The sequence below is a fragment of the Brassica rapa genome, chromosome A03 (genome assembly GCF_000309985.2).
Source record: "Brassica rapa cultivar Chiifu-401-42 chromosome A03, CAAS_Brap_v3.01, whole genome shotgun sequence".
Lineage (NCBI taxonomy): Eukaryota > Viridiplantae > Streptophyta > Magnoliopsida > Brassicales > Brassicaceae > Brassica > Brassica rapa.
Window position 1 is genome coordinate 18,764,781 of NC_024797.2, and position 22,665 is coordinate 18,787,445.

The following is a 22,665-nucleotide window of genomic DNA, read 5'->3' on the forward strand; positions in this document are numbered from 1 at the left end:
CCATGGCTAATTTAATATTTCTGCTTAGTTTATGAACTATAAACATATAAAAGTTAATACTTTCTCAAAATTATTATATTTTAATTTGATAAATGTTAGAGAAAACTATCCGTAAACGGAACCCCTCAACTCTTTTAGAAATTAATGGCTCTTAGTTTGTAATTCTCATATCGTCATTTTTCTTTGGTGATGTGTTAATGTGTCACATGTCCCTCGAGGAATATTTCCCTATGATTACTATATAAAAAGAAGTTGCAGTTACTAAATAATGTAGCTGAGATCAACAATGCATCTAGAAGGAGGAAACTAAACAAATACTAAAGTTAATAGTCTCAGAACGTGTCGGAATGGCCGGTGATAACACTGCTGCCGGCTGCCGCCAGGGCTGCTCATTGTCCGGTTATATTTTATTTTCCTAATATACTGATTAATGAACATGTATGACCTATCCGTGGTTAATACTTGACTTTTCAACTTATACCATGGTTGTTTTCTATTGTTCCATTTTTGTGTGTGTTTGCAAGTTAATGTTATTGAACAGTACAAAACCTAAGGTCCTAAACTAAACTAATTAAATAGATGTTGATTGTTGACCAATATTTTCTGGAAACATAGATTTAAACCATTAATTAAGGATCATTGACCATTGATAAAAGTATTTGATTCGACGTAGTATGATTCTACATTTTAGCTTCCTGTCTCTAGTCTTTTCGCTGGAATAATTACATTAGGTGTACACGTTGCGGCCTACATATTGTATATACTGATAAGGTGCCAAATTTTGAACCCAATCAGAGCCAAGGACTAGAGACACAACACAAGCTTAAAACCCCATTAAACCTTAGGACAAACACTCCTAACTCATAACACAACACAAGTTTCTTTGGCTAGTTTTCTCATAAATTCATAGAAGAGAGTACAAAAAGCAAATTGCTGCGGATTCACCCACGAACTTACAACTTAAGAAATGGGAAAAAAGAGAAACTGTTTCCTTGAGACCAAATAATCCACTTCCTACTATTTGCAAAAGAACAACTGAACGTACCGTTCGATTTTCTCTCTCTCGACAAGTTCCTTCATTCTTCCGCGTAATCTCCAGTTCTCACTTCTCTTTGTTCTCATCATATACGAGACAACTAACTCTGTTACATATTAACTATAAATGCTAATCTAAAACTGGACACGACAATATTTTACCTACTCAGCAACTATATACTGTTAACAATATTTACACCTTTAAACGCTTGGCAAAAAAATTACACTTTTAAACCTTTGAATAGAGATAAGTATGTTTATCCAAAAATATAATAATCATATTACAACTTAGATTTTGGAATGCTTTTACGTTTGTTTTAGTTCTATAACAATTAGAATTCTATACCGACATTCAAGCTAATCTCCACAATCTTAGATTTTCTTATCACTAGAAGCGTCTAAGCTCCAATTGATACAAAGTTTTTTAATATATCTATCTAAAATTTGCATATAAATACTTTTGATTATCAATCCGACTATAGAAAGCAAAATTAGACATTTGAATTATATGTTTGTCTTACAAATAGTGCCAGTATTTCTAAGCATGAATAATTTTTCTGTTAATACTTTTAATGCTAGCAATAAACTAAAAAAAAGAAATGGTTCGTCCAAATATATCAAAGCAAAATATACAAGATATAAAATCAAAGTACCATACTGCTCGATCCACACAAAATCAATCAAATAAATGGTGGAAGAAAAGAATGGTGTCCACACGAAAATACAATCTTGATGGTCAAGTGGCTATCGGGAATAATTTAAATGGTCCATACCATACATAATAAAAACGAAATTTAATACGGTTTCGATTTTTCCAAGAGTTAGAATACATTATTTTATAAATTATGTATAGCTACATAATGATGTGGCAAGCCGGGAAAGGGTGAACAAAAATTAAGATATTTGAGAATAAGGATCGGGCAGTAGCACGTGCTTTAACCAACCAACTGATGACTGACTGGTGTGACCATTGCAGCCATGTTGTTTACTCTCTTCTTCTTTTTTTCTAACCACAGAAATGGGTTTCTGGAAAATTGAAGCAAATTATCTTTAGTGGACAAAGCCATATCTTAGGTTATCTCAACATGATTTACATAGTTATAAAATAATAATATTTTCTTATCCCTAACGGCTAAAATTATATATCTATTTAAGACTTTTAAATTATTATTTTTCTTTCTAAAATTAACATATCATCCAATTTGTTTCTTATTATTTAGCTCTAAATTAAAAAATAGTAAGGGGTTTTAGATAAAACTTTTATTTGCCATGTTCATTGGTTAGTTGTGCCTAAAAAATAATGGAACTCAACTTCCCCCTATCAAGCCACCGCCCCATTACATTTCCTTTCACTATAACTAACCTAATAAATATTTATAGCATTATTATTTCTCATCAACCAATGGGTTGCCATATTTACTTCTGGCATCGTATTCCAGTGCAATTTCTTGTGGCTTAACAAACCATTTTGGCCTCATAAAGGATGTGTTGGTGTGTCCCTTTTTATGGTTTGGTGTTTGTGGACTATATTGTCTATAGATTTAGATTTGCTTCAACTATGTTCTGTTAATGACCTATTGACTTAATATTGTTTTTTTTTCTGCAAAAGAATTAATATTGTTAGTCTAACAATATTAAGATTATTAATGCAATAACAAAATTAAAGATGAACACTATCAAAATTTTAACTTTGAACAAAAACAATATTAGAAATGTACCAAAAATATTGCATAGAGAAGGCAACAAAAAAATTAAAATTTACACCAAAGGACGGGAAACAAAAAAGGACATGACATGTAATCAGAATAGCCACATTGTGACATTCTTGACCACAGAAGAGTCAGGCGAACTCATAAAATGTGTGTGCCCATCAGCCCATGTGAGAAGTGAGAGTGAGCTATAAACGTGTATATATATCTTTTGGTATCTAAATAAGTGGCACCTGTTTATATGTTTTGAATAGAATTTCTCCCACATCTAAATTTTTTTTTTTTTTTTTTTTTTAATAAATATTTACTATTATTAAAACATCCCGAAAATGGGCATTCAAGTCTCGATTACAAGTTTGATTCGAACAAAATTTTCTAAATCATACATAACGACACTAGCTTCGTGCGCCCACCATACCGACACGTTCCGCTAGAACGCTCTGCAATCCTTAGAATATCATTGATCGTTCTCATCCGACGATGATGACCACTTGAAGGGTGAGGTTTACCTCGTTGCCTTGGATGCCGGTTCTTCTCGTGTCATCGCCGGAGTAGCTAATCTCTGATGATCTCTTCAAACTTGCATTCTCGACTGACATTAAGCTCTAAGGTCGAATGGGAGAAGGACAACAGACTTACAGAGAAACCCGTAGCCTCAAGAACCACTAGACCGCAGGCTGCAACGATGCCACGACCAGAAGCCAGCAAGCAAAGTGCAACCATAAAACTGCAGGATGTAATGTAGACATAATCAACAATTCAAGAGCTTCAGTTTCTGCATAAGAAGTAAAGATTAGTCTGCTAGAAAGCCAAGCAGCCTCCAAAGCACTGGGATGACTAATCTTCAACCAAGTCTCCTCGCCGATCGAAGTCCGATTGACTCAAACGACCTTCAAAACGACGCCTTGGCCCGAGTTGGAGAACCCAAACCCGGCCTCCTACGCGCTGCAAGAACACCCATTGCTGGAGAGACAACGAGAATTGATACAGCGAAACCTTAGCTTCTCAGATCCACATGACCCGAGCAAACTTGAACCTGATACGTGATGAGATGAGACAAACAGAGAGACGCTGTTGTAGACTGGATAGTCTGCCATAGACGACAGAGTCTCCCGGCCCACTCGAGCTTCACACGCAAGGATCCTAGTGGAGCCACGACCACACAGCCGCAAGAATCGCTAGGTACGCGCCTTCAGTAACCAACGAAGCCTCTGTTGAGCGGCGGCAAAACCGGAACCGAAGACGAGACACCAAGCCTCGGTACGCAGAAAGCTTCCAACACCTCTCCACACGACCACCGTCGCATAACCAGATGAAGTACAGAGAAGAGAGACTCACTCGACCTCACGCGCCGACACCACCACGAACAACGACGAGATCTACAAATCGAAAACGAGATCTGACGGTGTCCGTACCTTAAAAACCGACTCCGTTCACACCACAGTCCCCACCGCCTCGTTGATTCTCCAGACGGCAACCCGACCATCAGATCTATCACTTCCCGGGAAGATTTAGGATTCGGGCTGGCGAGAGACATACCACAGAAGCAAACATATTGACGGCAAGGGAGATGTGGGTGAGGAAGCAAAGAGAAAAGGAGGTAGAGGGAAGAGGTGCCTCCGGCGTCGGAGCTAACGCACACCGGCACCGCCGCCGGTGTCTCCTAACGCCGGAGCAAGGTCTGGGATTTTGCTTTTTTGTTCTTTTGTCGTAGAGAGAAGGCAGAGATGAGGAGAGAGAGATCCAAAATCTATAGTCCCACACATCTAAATTTGGTTTCATTGTTATTTAGCAAAAAAAAAGCAAATTGGTTTCATTCATAATTGGTCCTATACTCCTACCGTATTACCCGCAATTGAAACTCCAACCCTTCGGAACAAGAAAGAAGAAAGTAAAGCCATCGAGTCACATCTGACGCTAGCAAAAAGTGGATGTTGAATAATATTGATTTTAACTTTTTACCTAAGATGACTATACTTTTAGCAAAAAAAAATTCATAAGCAAACGTAGAGTTGATAAGTTTTGTTAATTTATTTGGGAAAAGTGAATTGAACCACCTTGTAAAAGGCGCTTGTATTGCTATTATATAAGTTTTTGATGTGAAGTGAGCAACCACTTCCTCTTATCAGCCACTACTCGACCACTGGAAGGGAAAATAGCCAAGCCAACGGATTAAAAGCGAAATTTTAGTTAATAAATCATCTACGTGTTTTATCTTATGTTAATCCATGTGGCCACATATTCCAATTAGTATCATATTTAACTAACATAATAAGAAGGGCGGGCTTAATTATATAAAGAATAATTTTTGGATTCACTCCTAGGGTGAACCTTTAAGTTCACCAACCAATAAGATTTCATTATTTCAAATTCGACATTTTTAAAAAAAGAAAATAAAATATTGTCAAAGTTCTATTATATTTTTAAAATAAAAAAGTAAAAAAAATAGTAGTTATAAAAAAAAAGATTTTTTTTTAATATTGTTAACATCGTCAGTAAAACACTAAACCCTAAATCATAATCTTTAAACCCTAAATCCTAATCTCTAAACCCTAAATTCGAAATCCTACACTTTTGGGTAAATTCTAAACTTTTGGATAAATTATAAATTCTAAATCAAAAACACTAAATACTAAAATCCTAAACCCTTGAATGTTTTAGTGTTTAGTGTTTTTGATTTAGTGTTTATGATTTATCTAAGAGTTTAGAGTTTATCCAAGGGTCTAGGGTTTCGAATATAGAGTTTAGGAATTAAAATTTAGGGTTTAGTTTTTTTCTAATGACATTAAAAATATTTTTTGTAATTACTGCATTTTTTTAAGTTTTTTTATCTTTTTATTTTAAAAAGATAATATAATTTGATAATATTTTATTTTTTTTATAAAAAATATTAAATTTAAAATAACATAATCCTATTGGTCAGTGAACTTAGGGCGAAGAACACAAGAATAAGTCTTATATAAATAGCTAATATCTAATCGGTAAATTCGTTTGATCCTTTAACAAGGCAACAAGTCTTTCTCCAAATAGTGAAACTACCAACATGCAACTCAAATGATGTCGTTTGGCGACGTTGGCAGTTGATATGATTAACAACGAGTTGTATTAGCTGTAGTCACGCAAGTTATTATGCTTCTAATCTCAAATGGACCGGTTAAACCCACTAACTAACCCGCGTAATTACAACCAGCCTTTTCACTCGAAACGTAAGATTTGTGCATACCAGAAGAGCTCAACACATGCATTACGAAACCATCAAAAAAGGAGAAAAAAAGAGACATTAAAAGAAAGATTCAGACACGATGCACATACTATCCATCTTTCAAACCGTTCAAACTCCTATCTGAAATTTGTTCCACCACATTCTAGAGCTCATCGTCTTCGTTGAAGCTAGTATCTTTAACTCGTTTTGACTTGTGTGACAAGGTATCTCTAGCTTCCTCTGATTCCTTAGCAGCTGAGTCATAGCTTTGAGACGCTTCATCTTTCGTAGACTCCAAAGTCTCCTCAGCTTTGGATTTTGCATTCTCGTAGTGTTCTTTACTCTTCTCCTTCGCATTGTTACTCTCTCTTTCCGCTTCTTCCTTCAACTTCTCGGCCTTCTCCTTGGCCGCACTCGTCAGATCGCTCGCCTTCTCCTTAGCCGCCTCAACCGTTTCTTCCAACCTCTCCTTAGCGTCTCCCGCTTTGCGTGTGGCTGCGTCCTTTGCTTCTTTAGCCTTCTCTGACACCGTGTCCCCCATGTTAGGGTAGTTTTCGTTGTGTTTGATTCCGATTTTCTCTTTAGCCCAATCAGTCCATGATTTATCGCTATTATCCCCCGAGAAACTGTCTTTATAAACTTGACCTACTGAATCATAGCTCTGCGATGCCTTGTCTTTCAAGGAGCCAATAGTCTCGCCTGCTTTCGATTTTGCTGTCTCGTAAGTAGCTCCAACGGCTTCCTCTGCCTTGCGTTTGGCGGCGTCCTTAGCGTCCTTGGCCTTATCAGTCGCTCCCCAAGCGTTGTCTTCGACCGTTGTGGTGGTGTGAGTGGTCGGGATCTTCTCTTCATGCTTCAGACCGATCTTCTCCTTGGCCCAATCAGTCCATGATTTACCCTTAGCCGCTTCTTTGGCGATGGTGCCTTGGACACAACACATCGTTACAATAGCCATAATTACCAAAGATACGATAACTCTCCTCCCTAAACCCATTATTACTCCACACTTAACGATTACAAAATCACGTTTTATAATTTAATAATCTAGACTCTTTCTCCTCTCAGTTATGAAATAAACAACATGAAAAGCTTATGTGTGGGTTTTTCCGAGGATTTGTGAGGTGATGGCTCTGTTATGTATGTGGAACACGAGAAAGGGTTGATGACACTTGTCCAACTACGTGGTGAGTACCTGCTTCTTATGTCGTTTTGATCTTGGATTCGTGTTAAGTGGTTCTTTACACGTGTTATATATATGTTAGCGAAGATCGATTTTGCTGGAAAATACTCAACCGACTCACGATGTTAAAAATGAAAAGAGAAAGGCTTCTTAAATCTTTATTATCTCATTGTTCCGTGACATATAGTCCATACCAAAACAAAATTTCTCCTCCAGCAACCTTCACTTAACCGTTGTTATATAGATTGCAACTTGCATACAAACAAGATGCAAGTTGTTTTTACACATCAGGCATGATATCGAATAAAGCCCCAACAATATAGTCCTTATAAACCTCTGATGGCATATACAATGATTGGGCGCATATTTGATTTAATGTTTATAGAACAGAACATACATTTGCTTTTACACCCAAAAAAAGAAACATAACTTTGCTTATAATAGATAAAACTTTTTTTACTGCTGGTTAATTATAAAATTAAAACTATAGAACAAATCTTTTAAAAAGTTTTCAAGTTTTGTTTTCTAAAATAGTCTTTAAGTATCAAAGTGAAAAAGTTATGTTTTATTAAAAGGGTAAATGAAAATTATACATTATTTACAATTTTACTTAATTATTTATTAAAAATATGAAATTAAATAAATATTAAAATGTTTGAAAATAATTAAAAGTAGAAATTCTGTTTTTTTTCATTAAAAACAAAATTCATTGGGAAATATTGTGCTTAAAAGAGTTTAGAAATACTTTCATAAATGTGATATGACATCTTCCTACATTTGTAAAAAAAAATCTGGATTTCATGAATGCCTTAGTAAAAGTATAACTAAACTCTTAAAAATAATTTGTATGTGTATGTATGAAGGTCGTTTTAAATACGGTAAAACCTCTATAAATTAATAATGTTGGGACTTTAACATTTTATTAATTTATAGAGATATTAATTTACAAAAGTTTTTTTTATTTTTTTCTATTTTGAATATTTTTATTAATAAAACAAGAAAATATTTTATTTTACCGTATGTAAATTATGTAAATTTTAGAAATTTAACTTTCATATTATTTTATTATCTTATTTGATGTATATTTTTATATTTCATATAATTATTATGTGGTTTTCGAAATAATTTTACTAAATATTATCAAAATATATTAAAATATTAAAAAAATAGAAGTATTTTTATTGTGAATATAAAATAAACAATATAATGTTTAGTTTATACTTATATAAGATATATATAGAGAGAGATTATTAATTTATGATTTTAATGGGACTATATATTTACATGGAAGTTTTAAAAATATTATTATCTTATTATTTTATCGATTTGTATCATATTTTACACCAGCCCAAGTTGGAACCGAAATTTTTTATTAATTTATGGAAATTATTAATTTATCGAGTATTAATTTTATAGAGGTTCTACTGTATGTATGATATTTTTTGAATTTAACTTATATGCTTATTAGGAAAGAAGATATATATATATATATATATTATTTTTATGAAAATTAGATATCAAATTTAAGAAGGTTTTCCTAGGGAAATAATCTCAAATAGACATTTTTAAATTTTTTGTCACAAAAATAGCTTTCAAAGAGTAAAATGACCAAAATAGCTTCTTTTTATTTTAAAATTTTTAACTTTTAGTTTTACCTTTTTAAAATTTAAAAATCTATCCTCGAAACATCACCCCTTAACTCTAAACTCTAGGTTTAGATAAAAATTTTCCCTAGGGTATAAATGTATTTTTTAACTCTTTAGTAAGACTTGTTTTGATCATTTTCCACTTTGAGAACTATTTTTGTGAAAATAAATTTAAAAAGGCTTTCTTAGGGAATTTGTTTTCCTAAAACTTTAGAAATGTGTTATATATATTCAAAATATTTTACTATATATATATATATGTTTAAAATATAATTTTAATATATATTTATGATATTTTCTAAATTTTGTAAAAATATATATATACTTATCAATATCTTTCTAAACTATAAAAAAAAGATCTATACTATTATTTGAAAAGTGAATTTGTTGATATATCATCTTATCCATAATTTTAGTTAATTTGCTTACTTGTCATATTTTTCATAATTTAAGGATAAGTCATTAGTTTAATTAATATATTATTTAAATTTTATTTTGATATCTATATATTTATCATGGTATTTAAGATAATTAATAAACATTAACCTATTCTAAAGATATATACTATTATTTTCTAAATATATATATATAGATATATATTTAATATATAATTATCATGATATTTAGGATATTTAATTAATAAATAGATATTAACAATATATACCGATAATATCATGATTACTTTTATCTTATATTAAGTTTATAATTTAATGACTAGTATTATAGCCAATTTCTCTTATTTTTATTGGAAACATTGGTCAAATACAGACTATTATAAAATTTATATATAAGTATACTAATATATCTAAATTAATCGGTTTATTTGGTTTCATCGCTTAATATACTGAATCTTTTTTTTTGATGAAATGTAAAATTTATCGATCAATATAGAAAGAATGAGCATTTACATCAACTATAAAAGACTATGAAGAGGATAAAGCAAATCTATACAATGCAAAAGTAATGAATTTGTAAACCTTCTAGCCTATGCTGTTACTTCAAACCACCTTTAACCACCTTTGCATTATATCAGCCAACTTGTGGTTCGCCCTAAAACGCAGAGACGTGTTCCTGTTACTGAACCATATTTATATACTGCAGTTTCTTAAAAATAACATCCATTAGGTTTATTTAGTACTATCAAATTCAAACTATTTTTCTATTCCAGTTTGGTTCGATTTTAAATAGTTCAGTTTTACTGGATTAAACACTCTTAAATTATCTTTATTTTGTCAATGTTTTATATTTGTGATTTTTATTATCCTTTTAATACCACATGATTTCTTTTCGGTCAAAGTACAATATGTGTTAATTTCAAATACAAATTTTCTAATTGAATTATTACTATAGAAAATATTTTAATCTAAAATCTGCATCGCATAAATAAAACTATGAAAGAAAAGAACATAATTTAATACATTGATTACGAATTTTGAAGTTTTATAATTTATAATAATTTTAAATATGTATCTAATTTAATTATTATTATTTATAAAAATAAAATTTAGAATTAAAAATGGTTAGATATATTAATCCACACAAAGTGCGAAACATCAACTAATTATACATATTCAATAATCTAATATATTAAAACAGAAGTCATGACTTCTTTTCATGTGTGATTTTTTTAGTTGGACCATTCCTAAAAAAATATCATATTTTACATAAGTTCATTATTATATCTTTTATATCTTTATCTTTTTATTTGAAATACAAATGAATATATTTAAAATGTTCTAACAAAATCTTTTAAAATCTTCTTAGAATCTTTTTAAATTTAATTTCAAAAATTAGTTAGTTTTAATTTAAACTAGATTTCCACCCGCACAACCGTGCGGGTATAATTTTTCACATTTATATATTATATATATAGATATTTGTTTTACATAATTATTATATATTTTTAATGTAACTCACATATTTAAATGTTTGTATAATTATGCCAAATATAATAATTTTATAGTTTTCATGCTGTAAATTAAAATCATCACATATATATATATATGTTGCTTATTATATATTTGTCCTATTGAATTTGCATTTGATTGCTAAACTAATTTTTTTAATGCATGAAACAATATATATGAAAACAATTTTGTATTTAATTTATTATAATCATGATCTGTAATTCAAATCGCTAGATTCTTTTAGGTATTTTTTAATGTTTATTAATTTTATATAATAAATTACTGTATATTAAAATTTTTAAGATAAATTAAATTTTTATACATGTATTATATAGTTTACTAATATTAACCCGTTCTACCAGCATATTATATTTTAGCATATATTTATATTTATGAAAATAAAATATGTTAACTTATCAATTTAAAATAATTTTATCATATTTTGTTCAATATAACATTTTTATTTTAAAATGATAGATATTATCATAAAATTGATAAAATAGGATATAATTTTATTTTTTTAGTAACATTTCATTACTAATTACAAAATTAGTTGAAGATATTTATATTCAATTTATGACAATTAAGATCTTATTATAATCTTTTTCAAGACATTTGTTAGAATTTTAATTTTTTTTAAAAAAAATTTAAAAGATATAAAAGATATTATGATTAAAGTAGCTAAAAATATTATATATATTAGTTTTGCAGATCTAGATATTTTAATATAAATTTAATGATGGTCCAAATAAAAATATCACTCATCAAAAATCATGATTTTTATTTATTAGAAACACATTTGAAAAAATTAAATAGAAATAAATATTTATTTCTAACAAAATCTTTAAAAATTATTAGTAAATGTATTTGAAATTAATTAATTTCATTTTATTTAAATTTTCGTATATAAACCAAAACTACATTCAATTTTAATTTCTAATTAATTTTTTCTGATAATTTAAATTAAAACTAACTAATTTTTGAAAGTAAATTTAAAAGATTCTAAGAAAATTTTAAAAAGATTTTTGTTAAAACATTTTAAAATATATTCATTTGTATTTCAAATAAAAAGAATAAAGATATTAAAAGATATAATAATGAACTTATGTAAAATCTGATATTTTTTAGGAATGGTCCAAACTAAAAAAATCACACAAAAAAGTCATGACTTCTGTTTAATAATATATTAGAATTTTTATTTTAAAATGATAGATATATCATAAAATTGATAAAATAGGATATAAGTTTATTCTTTTTAGTAACATTTCAATTACTAATTACAAAATTAGTTGAAGATATTTATATTCAATTATGACAATTAAGATCTTATTATAATCTTTTTCAAGAGACTTGTTAGAATTTTTTTTTTAAAAAATTAAAAGATATAAAAGATATTATGATTAAAGTAGCTAAAAATATTATATATATGCGCATTAGTGATATACATTTAATATAAAATTTAAATGATGGTCCAAATAAAAATATCACTCATCAAAAAATCATGATTTTTATTTTATTAGAAAAAAAAATTGAAAAAAATAAAATAGAAATAAATATTTATTTCTAACAAAATCTTTAAAAATTATTAGTAAATGTATTTTTGAAATTAATTAATTTCATTTTATTTAAATTTTCGTATATAAACCAAAACTACATTCAATTTTAATTTCTAATTATATTTTATGATAATCAATACTATTAAAACAGAAGCAATTTTTATCTACTTACAAATAGTCTAGGTTGGACCATTATATTTAATTATATTTCCTATTATTTCTATTCATATCTAATTTAATTATTAAATATACATCATACCTAAAATTAAGGAACTAACTAACTAATCTGTTATTTTTTAAACTAATGAATTTAATTTATGTTAATTCGAAATTTAAATAACTAATCAATTATATTTTAGTTATTAATGTAATAAATACTTATATATATATATATATCTATTCATTTGTATATATATAACTATATATTAATCCAAATGCAAAAAAAAAAAACAAATTGTTCAAAACCCTCACCAAATACATAAAAATATATTTTTTATAGTTAGAGTATTATTAAAAAGAAAAAATAATATATATATATGATAAAATAAATATTTATAGTAATTATACGATGAAATAAGTTATTGTTGATAGCTTTATGAATATATTTTTTACGGGTTACTCAAAGAGACATGTAACATATATATCAAATATAAACTAATTGAACAAATATATTAACAAAATATATCATAAAACATTACATTAACATGAATCGATGCCAGAGAGGGTTAATATTTTAATTATTTAAAAATATAATTATATATATATATTATAAAAATTAAGAACTAAATATAATAAAAATATATATATCAAAATAAAATAATAAATATTTACATTTCTAATGCGAATAATGAAATTAACTTTTAAATTTAAAATAAGCCATAGACAAAACATCAAAAAGTATCTAATAACATGTGAATAACAAAAGTAAACTAACTAAATAAATAAATAATTTTTTTTTGCAAACGTAAATTATTAATTTGTAATAGACGTATATACATTATTGATGCTAAAATCTATTTCATTTTTAGTATGCATCCTCTCAAATATTGATCCATTAACAAGATGGAATTTTTGTTGGACTAAAATTGTATTTAAATTGGAGTATCACTTTTTATAATATATTTACTATTCATCTGAACATTCATGAATATATATTACAATACTCTAAATATAATAATAAATCAAACTGAATTACATATTGGGTCATCTACCAGCTCAACCGATAACCAGATCTCGGGTTTTAGCAGTTGTTACGGGTTTTTTAAAATTTTTAAATAACAGTTTTTTTTTAAACTAAAATGGATTACATATGAGCCACCGAATTTGCCAATTTTACTGCGGGTCGGGTCGAGTTTCAAAACATTGAATATAATATTCCATTTGTAATATCTAAGTGTAGATATAATTAAAATACAAATTTATATCAAATAAACTTGGAATGTTTCGGAAATGATCCCGCGCTTTGAAAGAGCGGGTCAAAATCTAGTCTAATATATTAAAACAGAAGTCATGACTTCTTTTCATGTGTGATTTTTTTAGTTTGGACCATTCCTAAAAAATATCATATTTTACATAAGTTCATTATTATATCTTTTAATATCTTTATCTTTTTATTTGAAATACAAATGAATATATTTAAAATGTTCTAACAAAATCTTTTTAAAATCTTCTTAGAATCTTTTTAAATTTACTTTCAAAAATTAGTTAGTTTTAATTTAAATTATCATAAAATATAATTAGAAATTAAAATTGAATGTAGTTTTGGTTTATATACGAAAATTTAAATAAAATGAAATTAATTAATTTCAAAAATACATTTACTAATAATTTTTAAAGATTTTGTTAGAAATAAATATTTATTTCTATTTTAATTTTTTCAAATTTGTTTTCTAATAAAATAAAAATCATGATTTTTTGATGAGTAATATTTTTATTTGGACCATCATTTAAATTTTATATTAAATGTATATCACTAATGCTAATATATATAATATTTTTAGCTACTTTAATCATAATATCTTTTATATCTTTTAATTTTAAAAAAAAAAAATTCTAACAAATCTCTTGAAAAAGATTATAATAAGATCTTAATTGTCATAAATTGAATATAAATATCTTCAACTAATTTTTTAATTAGTAATGAAATGTTACTAAAAGAATAAAATTATATCCTATTTTATCAATTTTATGATAATATCTATCATTTTAAAATAAAAATTCTAATATATTAAAACAGAAGTCATGACTTCTTTTCATGTGTGATTTTTTTAGTTTGGACCATTCCTAAAAAATATCATATTTCACATAAGTTCATTATTATATCTTTTAATATCTTTATCTTTTTATTTGAAATACAAATGAATATATTTAAAATGTTTTAACAAAATCTTTTTAAAATCTTCTTAGAATCTTTTTAAATTTAATTTCAAAAATTAGTTAGTTTTAATTTAAATTATCATAAAATATAATTAGAAATTAAAATTGAATGTAGTTTTTGTTTATATACGAAAATTTAAATAAAATGAAATTAATTAATTTCAAAAATACATTTACTAATAATTTTTAAAGATTTTGTTAGAAATAAATATTTATTTCTATTTTAATTTTTTCAAATTTGTTTTCTAATAAAATAAAAATCATGATTTTTTGATGAGTGATATTTTTATTTGGACCATCATTTAAATTTTATATTAAATGTATATCACCAATGCTAATATATATAATATTTTTAGCTACTTTAATCATAATATCTTTTATATCTTTTAATTTTTTTTAAAAAAAAATTAAAATTCTAACAAATCTTTTGAAAAAGATTATAATAAGATCTTAATTGTCATAAATTGAATATAAATATCTTCAACTAATTTTGTAATTAGTAATGAAATGTTACTAAAAAAATAAAATTATATCCTATTTTATCAATTTTATGATAATATCTATCATTTTAAAATAAAAATGTTATATTGAACAAAATATGATAAAATTATTTTAAATTGATAAGTTAACATATTTTATTTTCATAAATATAAAATATATATGCTAAAATATAATATGCTGGTAGAACGGGTTAATATTAGTAAACTATATAATACATGTATAAAAATTTAATTTATCTTAAACTTTTTAATATACAGTAATTTATTATATAAAATTAATAAACATTAAAAAATACCTAAAAGAATCTAGCGATTTGAATTACGGATCATGATTATAATAAATTAAATACAAAATTGTTTTCATATATATTGTTTCATGCATTAAAAAAATTAGTTTAGCAATCAAATGCAAATTCAATAGGACAAATATATAATAAGCAACATATATATATATATATATATGTGATGATTTTAATTTACAGCATGAAAACTATAAAATTATTATATTTGGCATAATTATACAAACATTTAAATATGTGAGTTACATTAAAAATATATAATAATTATGTAAAACAAATATCTATATATATATATATAAATGTGAAAATATATACCCGCACGGTTGTGCGGGTGGAAATCTAGTGTTTTCTTAAAATATACATATAGATCAAATTTAGGAAGATGTTAATTGTATCCATATCTTCCTAAACTATAAGTTAGGGTTTAAGGTTAACGACAGACGTCCAAATCTCTCTTCTCTCTTTTTTTTAATATATTAAAGCCTAACTTCTTTACTATTTTCTAGCTCTGTTCTCTTCTCTTCGCTATCCTCTCGTCTCTCTTTCTTCCTTGGGTGTTCATGTCAGAAACACAAAAATAAACAATAATGGTGACCCCCAAACTCCCATGGGACTTGGAATCAGAAATACTTTCTAGGGTTCCTCCCACATCTGTAAAACGTTTGCAGTTAACTTGCAAACGATGGAACACTTTATTCAAAGATCAGAGATTTATCAACAATCACATGGGCAAAGCAACAACACAGATGGTCTTAAAGAAGGATGAATCGGCTTATTCATTCAGTTTAGATTTCCATGGACTACACAATAGGTATGATCAATTTATTACGATTACAGGAAAACTTCAGAGTCTGAAGGATTCAGAAGATGTCAAGATATCTAAAATCTTCCCTTGTGAAGGTTTATTGTTATGCACGACCAAAGACAAAAATCTCGTGGTTTGGAACCCTTGTACTGGTCAAACCAGGTGGATTCTATCCAACGGTTACGCCATGAACCATAAGTATTATCTAGGATACGGTAACAAGAACAAATCATGCGATAGCCTCAAACTCTTGAGGCTTAGCTATTATTATCACCAGAGGCTGAGAGTTAATACGTTTGAAATGTATGAGTTTAACTCTGATTCATGGAGAGCTTTTCATGACGATTCTGTTAATTGTGGAATATTGTCGCGTGGCGTGTCTTTAAAGGGAAATACTTACTGGTTACATTCAGATGATGAAGACGATGACGATCTGGTTAATTGTATTCTCAAATTTGATTTCAATACAGAGAGATTTGGACGTCTGTCTCTTCCTTTTCATAATGATGATAACGATGCGTGTGTAGTTCTATCAGTTGTCAGAGAAGAGAAACTTGCGTTGCTATTTCAGAGCTTTGCTACTTATAGTCCATCAGAGATGAAGATATGGGTGACCAACACTAAGGCTGATGAGGCCAAGGACTTGTTGTGGAGCTTGTTCTTAGTAGTGGATTACACTAAAGTTACAGAAGTCAGGACGAGGGTAATTAGTTTTTTGGTGGACGAGGAGAATAAAAGGGTCATGTGCTGTCTTGGAGACTATGTAGATGAAGACAAGACCATACTTTACGTTGCTGGAGAAGATATACATAAAATAGTCTATAGAGAGTACATCCCAGAGGTGAGAGACCTTGAGTACATCCCTAGTCCACGTCTCGTCAGTTATGTTCCAAGTTTGGTCCGAATTCCGTTAAAGCAAAGTAATCCTGATGGGAAAAGAAAAAATGATTAGTTGATTATCAATTAGGGTTGTCTCTGTTTAGTTAATAAACATAGTAGCTGGATTTTTTTTTTTTTTCGTTTCTTTTTCTATATAGAGTTTTTTTCTGAAAAAAATATTGTTTTATTGTGGTCTTACTCAAATATCTATCTTATTAAAACTCAAGTACAAAATTGGAGTGTTTGGAGACTTGAATAGGACTTTTAAAAATTTGGAGTGTTTGGAAACATGGATTGCAGTCTTTTAAAAAAAAAAATATTTTTGTTTGAAAACAACGATAGTAGTATTAAGAAAAAAAGTAATGGGCTTATGTTTTTTTTTTAAAATTGAAAGTTATCTAGGCCACTTTTAAAATATACCAAAATGGGTCAATCTAATTCCCTAAAATTTTTTTTCTAAACTAACCATAAAACAAAATTTAAACTTTATATACATATTTCAAATCAAAATAATAATTCAAATTTGATTTATATCAAAAATTGATTCAAAAATATACATATATTCAAAAATAGATTTTTACTAAACTATTTTTCAATAACCATTATAAAAAATATTGTCAATATATATAAGAAAAATATAATACAAAGCCAAATTTGAAATACCAACTCAAATTATGGTTTTCATATTTCATATTAAGTTTTAAAAATATAATATATGTAATTATTTATATGATGGTATGTATAAAATACTATTAATTATATGATTACTTATATGATGGTACATATAAAATACGATTAATTATATGATGATAAAATACGATATATAATAATGACTAGGGATGGGCTTTTGGATACCCATACGGGTTTAGTTCTGATCGGTTTGTATTTTGGGTTTTCGGGGTCAAAGATTTCAGCCTTATTAGAATGTTTCTAAATTTTGGTTTGAGTTCGATTTGGATCTTTGCGGGTTTGGTTTGGGTTTGGATAACTAATTTAAATTATTTTTAAAGTCTTAAATCATTATATATTTTAAATTTCTCAAAATGTATAAATAAAATAATATATTACGTATAAATTTGAATAACATATGTCATAATACTTAAGCTTAACATATCAATTGGCTTGATTTAAAATTTTGGATACGAAATCAATAATTATTTTAAGTATTTTTGGTGATTTGAGTATACTTTAACTATTTCAGATATTTACTTTTGACTATCTATATATATTTTCAAGTATTTAAACCAATTTAAAAGTATCATTTTTGATGTTTTATATACGTTAAATCTAAAAATAATTAATATATATAAGTATATAAATCTATTTTTAGATAAATTCGGATACCCAAATACTTCAGTTCGGATCAGATTCGGTTCTCTAAATAACAAAATTTTGAATAATTAGAATATTTAATCAATTTATGTTTGGGTTTGGTACTATATCTTTGGATGGTATCGGTATCGGATTATTTTTCCAAATCCTAATAATTACATGAAAAACAAATATCAACATATTTTTCAAAATATACACCCGCGCGCCTGCGCGGGTCAAAATCTAGTATTAGTTATGGTCGAAGTTTTTCATAAATATGTGTAATGTTTTATAAATACCAGAAACAAAGCGACGAACACCAAGGAGTAGAAAAGCTCTGAGATGGTTGGTGAAAATATCATTACATTTGCAGGACTTTAAGTAATCTAACAATTTAAGTACAACACAAAATCAGATCTTAACGTCCTCAAATTGCAACATGCAAAATTCCAAGTCGTTTTATTGAGTTCAACTCTGTATACTGGACGGTTTTCTTTCGTCCTCATGTATATGAAGTGTGGAGAGCAAGAAAAGATAACGTAGTTATGTCTTCTTCTTTTTTCCTTTTCACGTATATCATTTGGAGCTTACAAGGAGAGCATTACAAAGAAAAATAAGGAGAGAAAGCTTAGTTTGAAGTTTGTACACATAGGAGAGGCTAACGAAACGAAGACGAGTGGCATCGAGCAAGCAGTACTTATCACGGAAGGAGAGTGTGAGAGTTGAATGAATCCAAACCAATTCGATACAACAGGCTCTCAGGATACCGCAAGGACATCGACAGAAGGGCGGTCAAGGCTCAACAAACTAAGTTGTTCAGCATTCTTCAGTCACTCAAACATTGTTATTTTCTTACTACACATTTCTTGATTTCATATGAGATGTTCAAGCCAAATAAATTGAGCATATATATCCAATTAGAACTAAATTAAACCAAAACATAAACCGATCTGAATTTTAACTGAATTAGATTATTCTTTATAATTCAAACCAATACGAAAAAACGGACCGGACCGAAAATTTAGTTTAATAATGAAATGATTCTTGACAAGTTGAACTAATACTGAAAAAAAAAATCTGAAACAAAACTTATAACACTCTAAATCTAATAACATGCAACGATGATTTATATTTGCTCCATTTACTTGCTTTTCTAGTAAATCTTGAAGAAAATATACTGAAAATTTTGAACCTAAACCGAGTTTTCAACTTCTTTTAAGTAGCTATATATATGATTACATCATACATGTTACACGTATAGCACCATTAAAACATTGTACTGCAATAGCTAATTATTGGACAGTTTAAATCAAGGTTCTAAAAATCGGTCTAGCTCAGTTCTTTCCAAAATGATTTTTTTTTAAAATACGATTTATACTATCAAATCGGTTTAAACTGTTTTTAATTGGTTAAAATCGCCTTAAATCGATCTAAATTGATCTTAATATGCTAAATTAAGCAATAATATTACTATAAATCCAATATTTTGTTTAACTTCTTTAGTTTTGTATATCTAATTTTGATAATTCATCACAATAATTTTATAATTAAACTCAAAAATAAAATATCTCATATATATGTAAAAAAAATATAATAAATGAATAGTTCGTTAATGTCTAGACCTCGTCTAAGCTCCGAATAATCTGCCTAGTCGCTAATCCTCTATAGAGCGTCTTGTTACCGCCTAGCGATTTCTTGAACATTGGTTTAAGTATACATCAAAACATCAAAGTGACAAAACTTAATTACTAATCAGAAAATTATGAAGATTTTTTAATAAACATATCAAACATATAATTTAAATAGTGGGTGATCTTCTTGAATAAAATCACTACTGGTTCTTGCAGATCAATCATATTCACAAGTAAAAAAGAACCAAAAAAAAAAGATGAAGAATATAGTTTGGTAGTATATAGAATATAGGCCTGATTACTTTACGACATTTGTATATATACTATAATCTATTAGACTTATAAACTAATTAAACAATATATTTGAATCCTTCATTCCTCATACATGGAAAGTTTGAGAATTTATTCTCATCTCAAAAGAAGTTCCTTCACTTTTACAGCCATGCATCCATCGGTCGGTCTCCAATGAATTTTCTCTAGACAATAATCTTACTTTAAACCTCGTATAGATCATATATTATATAGAGATACGTATGTATTTACGTGTTAATGGCATATTGTATACACGAGAGGTTGTCGTTTGTGTAGCACAATTTCCTAGCTACTTCCTATTCTCTCTTTTTCCCTTCCTATAAATATGAATACTTAGAGATGTATACATATATTCAAGTTGAGTGATTGTAGTACACATATATAAGACAAACTGAGATGGGTAGGAACAAGAAATCATCAACGTTTTCGGTAATAAGAGCTTTGCTACCGTGCTGTTCAAACAGTGGAGATGACTGGAGCGAAGAAGGAGTGATCATAAGGTCAAGAATCATGACCAGTGATGAAGATGGTCGACTTTGGATCGCTGAGCCAGGGGTCGATAGAAGAGCTAATTCTTTCATTGCTAGGTTCTACGAGAACCATGGCTCCGATCCTAATTACAAAAGTCCTACCCCTTGAATGAGTTTATGTGCTTTGCCTTCTTTATTTTGTTTCTTCCATGTTTTCTTTTGATCTCGTGTTAGTTTATAAAAACAATAACATGCTATACGTAATACCCTGTCTTTGTTAGTACGTGTATTAATTTTCGTTTGTTTATTTATGTAATAACAATAACTAATGAGATTTATAAGTTATGGTATGTTCCAAAAAAAAGAAGAGATTTATAAGTTATGGCTTCATACTGTTTATTTATATATACAAAAATATATTGGAAAACTTGTTTCTGACTTACGCCTTTTACTTTCTTAAAAACATAATAATAATTTTATCAAATTTAGTCAAGAAGTTTAATTAGTATTATCATTATTTATGTGATACTTTCTTGTTAACGTCAGTATATTATATGAATATTGCATATACCTCACACTGTAACTGTGTAACACATCTCCTTCACAATGATAACTCTTCGACTCGTTCACTCCAGTAATGCATATCTAATTTCTTTACTGGACCAGTTATAATTTCCATTTGGAGTTAATAAACCATGCAAGAAAATGAGTTTCAACTCAAACTCAATTAAAAATTAATGAACAGATTGACTCGTATCATTTATACATATTAGTATTGGTCTCTAAACTTCGATGTAGGATTTCTAAAGGTTTCGTGTTTGTTAGTGATGCAAAACTCTTCCATTTGGTAAAGGAGAAAACAACGACATTTTTATGGAAAAAGGCTATAGATCTCATAGAAGTAGAAGTTATGCTCGATTTGCCAATTCATTATATATAATTTCGAGTGACATGAGCCAGCAGCCCACAGGCTAAATAACCCAAATTTGAAATGGGAATAAATCCATAGACCCATCTCTATAGAAGTTGTAAAACCCGAGCTTTCTTTTCCAGATTAAAATTTGGAAATTTTCTCGATTAAAAACAAATTTTGAGAGATCTGTTAAGAGTGGTATGGTTAAGTATAGTCTACTGAACCAAACCAATGAGATAAGTCTCAGGTTGTTGAGATAAATACGATATATATTAGAAGATAAGGATGAAAGGGTAGTGGCAGATATAGTAGACTCTCTTTGTAAAGATATGGTGATGATCGAGTATATGTATCCAACGTGATCAATGAGAATACAACACAGTTTACCAAATACACTTTCTCTCTAGGTTAACATGGTATCAGAGCCCAGATCCTAATAAGTTAAACTCCTAATTAATATTAACCCTACCCGACCGGGTATATAGGTCGTAATTGACTCGCTCGACCGAGTATAACTGTCTTAAAAAAAAAGTTTCCGAGATTTCTGGCCGATAAGAGCCATCATCTCGAGAATGGGTATTAAGGGATATGTATCCCACATTGGAAAATCAATGGGACATTAAGTAATATATAAAGGGTTAGGGCCAATCCACTAATTGCCAATTGGTTTTAAGTTGGAAGCCCATAATTAACCCGAATCTAACATGGTCTCGGGAGAGGACAACGTGTTCCTAAGCCGTCAGTAAAGTTGCGAGACTACGTGACTTACAACGCGAACTGCACTCTCGATAAACACAACACATCTCCAGTTCATCCCGCTCCTTCACGGAACTCAGAAACGAGTCCAGGTAACTCTGCCTGCTCCTATCCTATTTCGGCTTATGTTACTGATGCGGTGTTTTCCGAGAAACACCAAGCATTTCTTGCAGCTCTC

The 22,665-nt window shown here is 28.3% G+C and overlaps 2 protein-coding genes across 2 annotated transcripts; one reads left to right on the forward strand and one right to left on the reverse strand.

Annotated features, from left to right (window-relative positions):
- Positions 1-5,921: 5,921 nt before the first annotated feature.
- On the reverse strand, positions 5,922-7,070 carry LOC103859712 (late embryogenesis abundant protein 19). The gene has a single exon (XM_009137285.3). The coding sequence runs from the start codon at positions 6,938-6,940 to the stop codon at positions 6,110-6,112; it is 831 nt and encodes a 276-aa protein (XP_009135533.1). The 5' UTR covers positions 6,941-7,070; the 3' UTR covers positions 5,922-6,109.
- Positions 7,071-15,573: 8,503 nt separating this feature from the next.
- LOC103859713 (putative F-box/kelch-repeat protein At3g17570) lies at positions 15,574-17,335 on the forward strand. The gene has a single exon (XM_033289071.1). The coding sequence runs from the start codon at positions 15,998-16,000 to the stop codon at positions 17,165-17,167; it is 1,170 nt and encodes a 389-aa protein (XP_033144962.1). The 5' UTR covers positions 15,574-15,997; the 3' UTR covers positions 17,168-17,335.
- The last annotated feature ends 5,330 nt before the right edge of the window (positions 17,336-22,665 follow it).

What these genes read in the sequence shown, in the direction of transcription:
- LOC103859712 (XM_009137285.3), bottom strand. Translation starts at nt 6,940, where the DNA reads ATGGGTTTAGGGAGGAGAGTTATCGTATCTTTGGTAATTATGGCTATT.
- LOC103859713 (XM_033289071.1), top strand. Translation starts at nt 15,998, where the DNA reads ATGGTGACCCCCAAACTCCCATGGGACTTGGAATCAGAAATACTTTCT.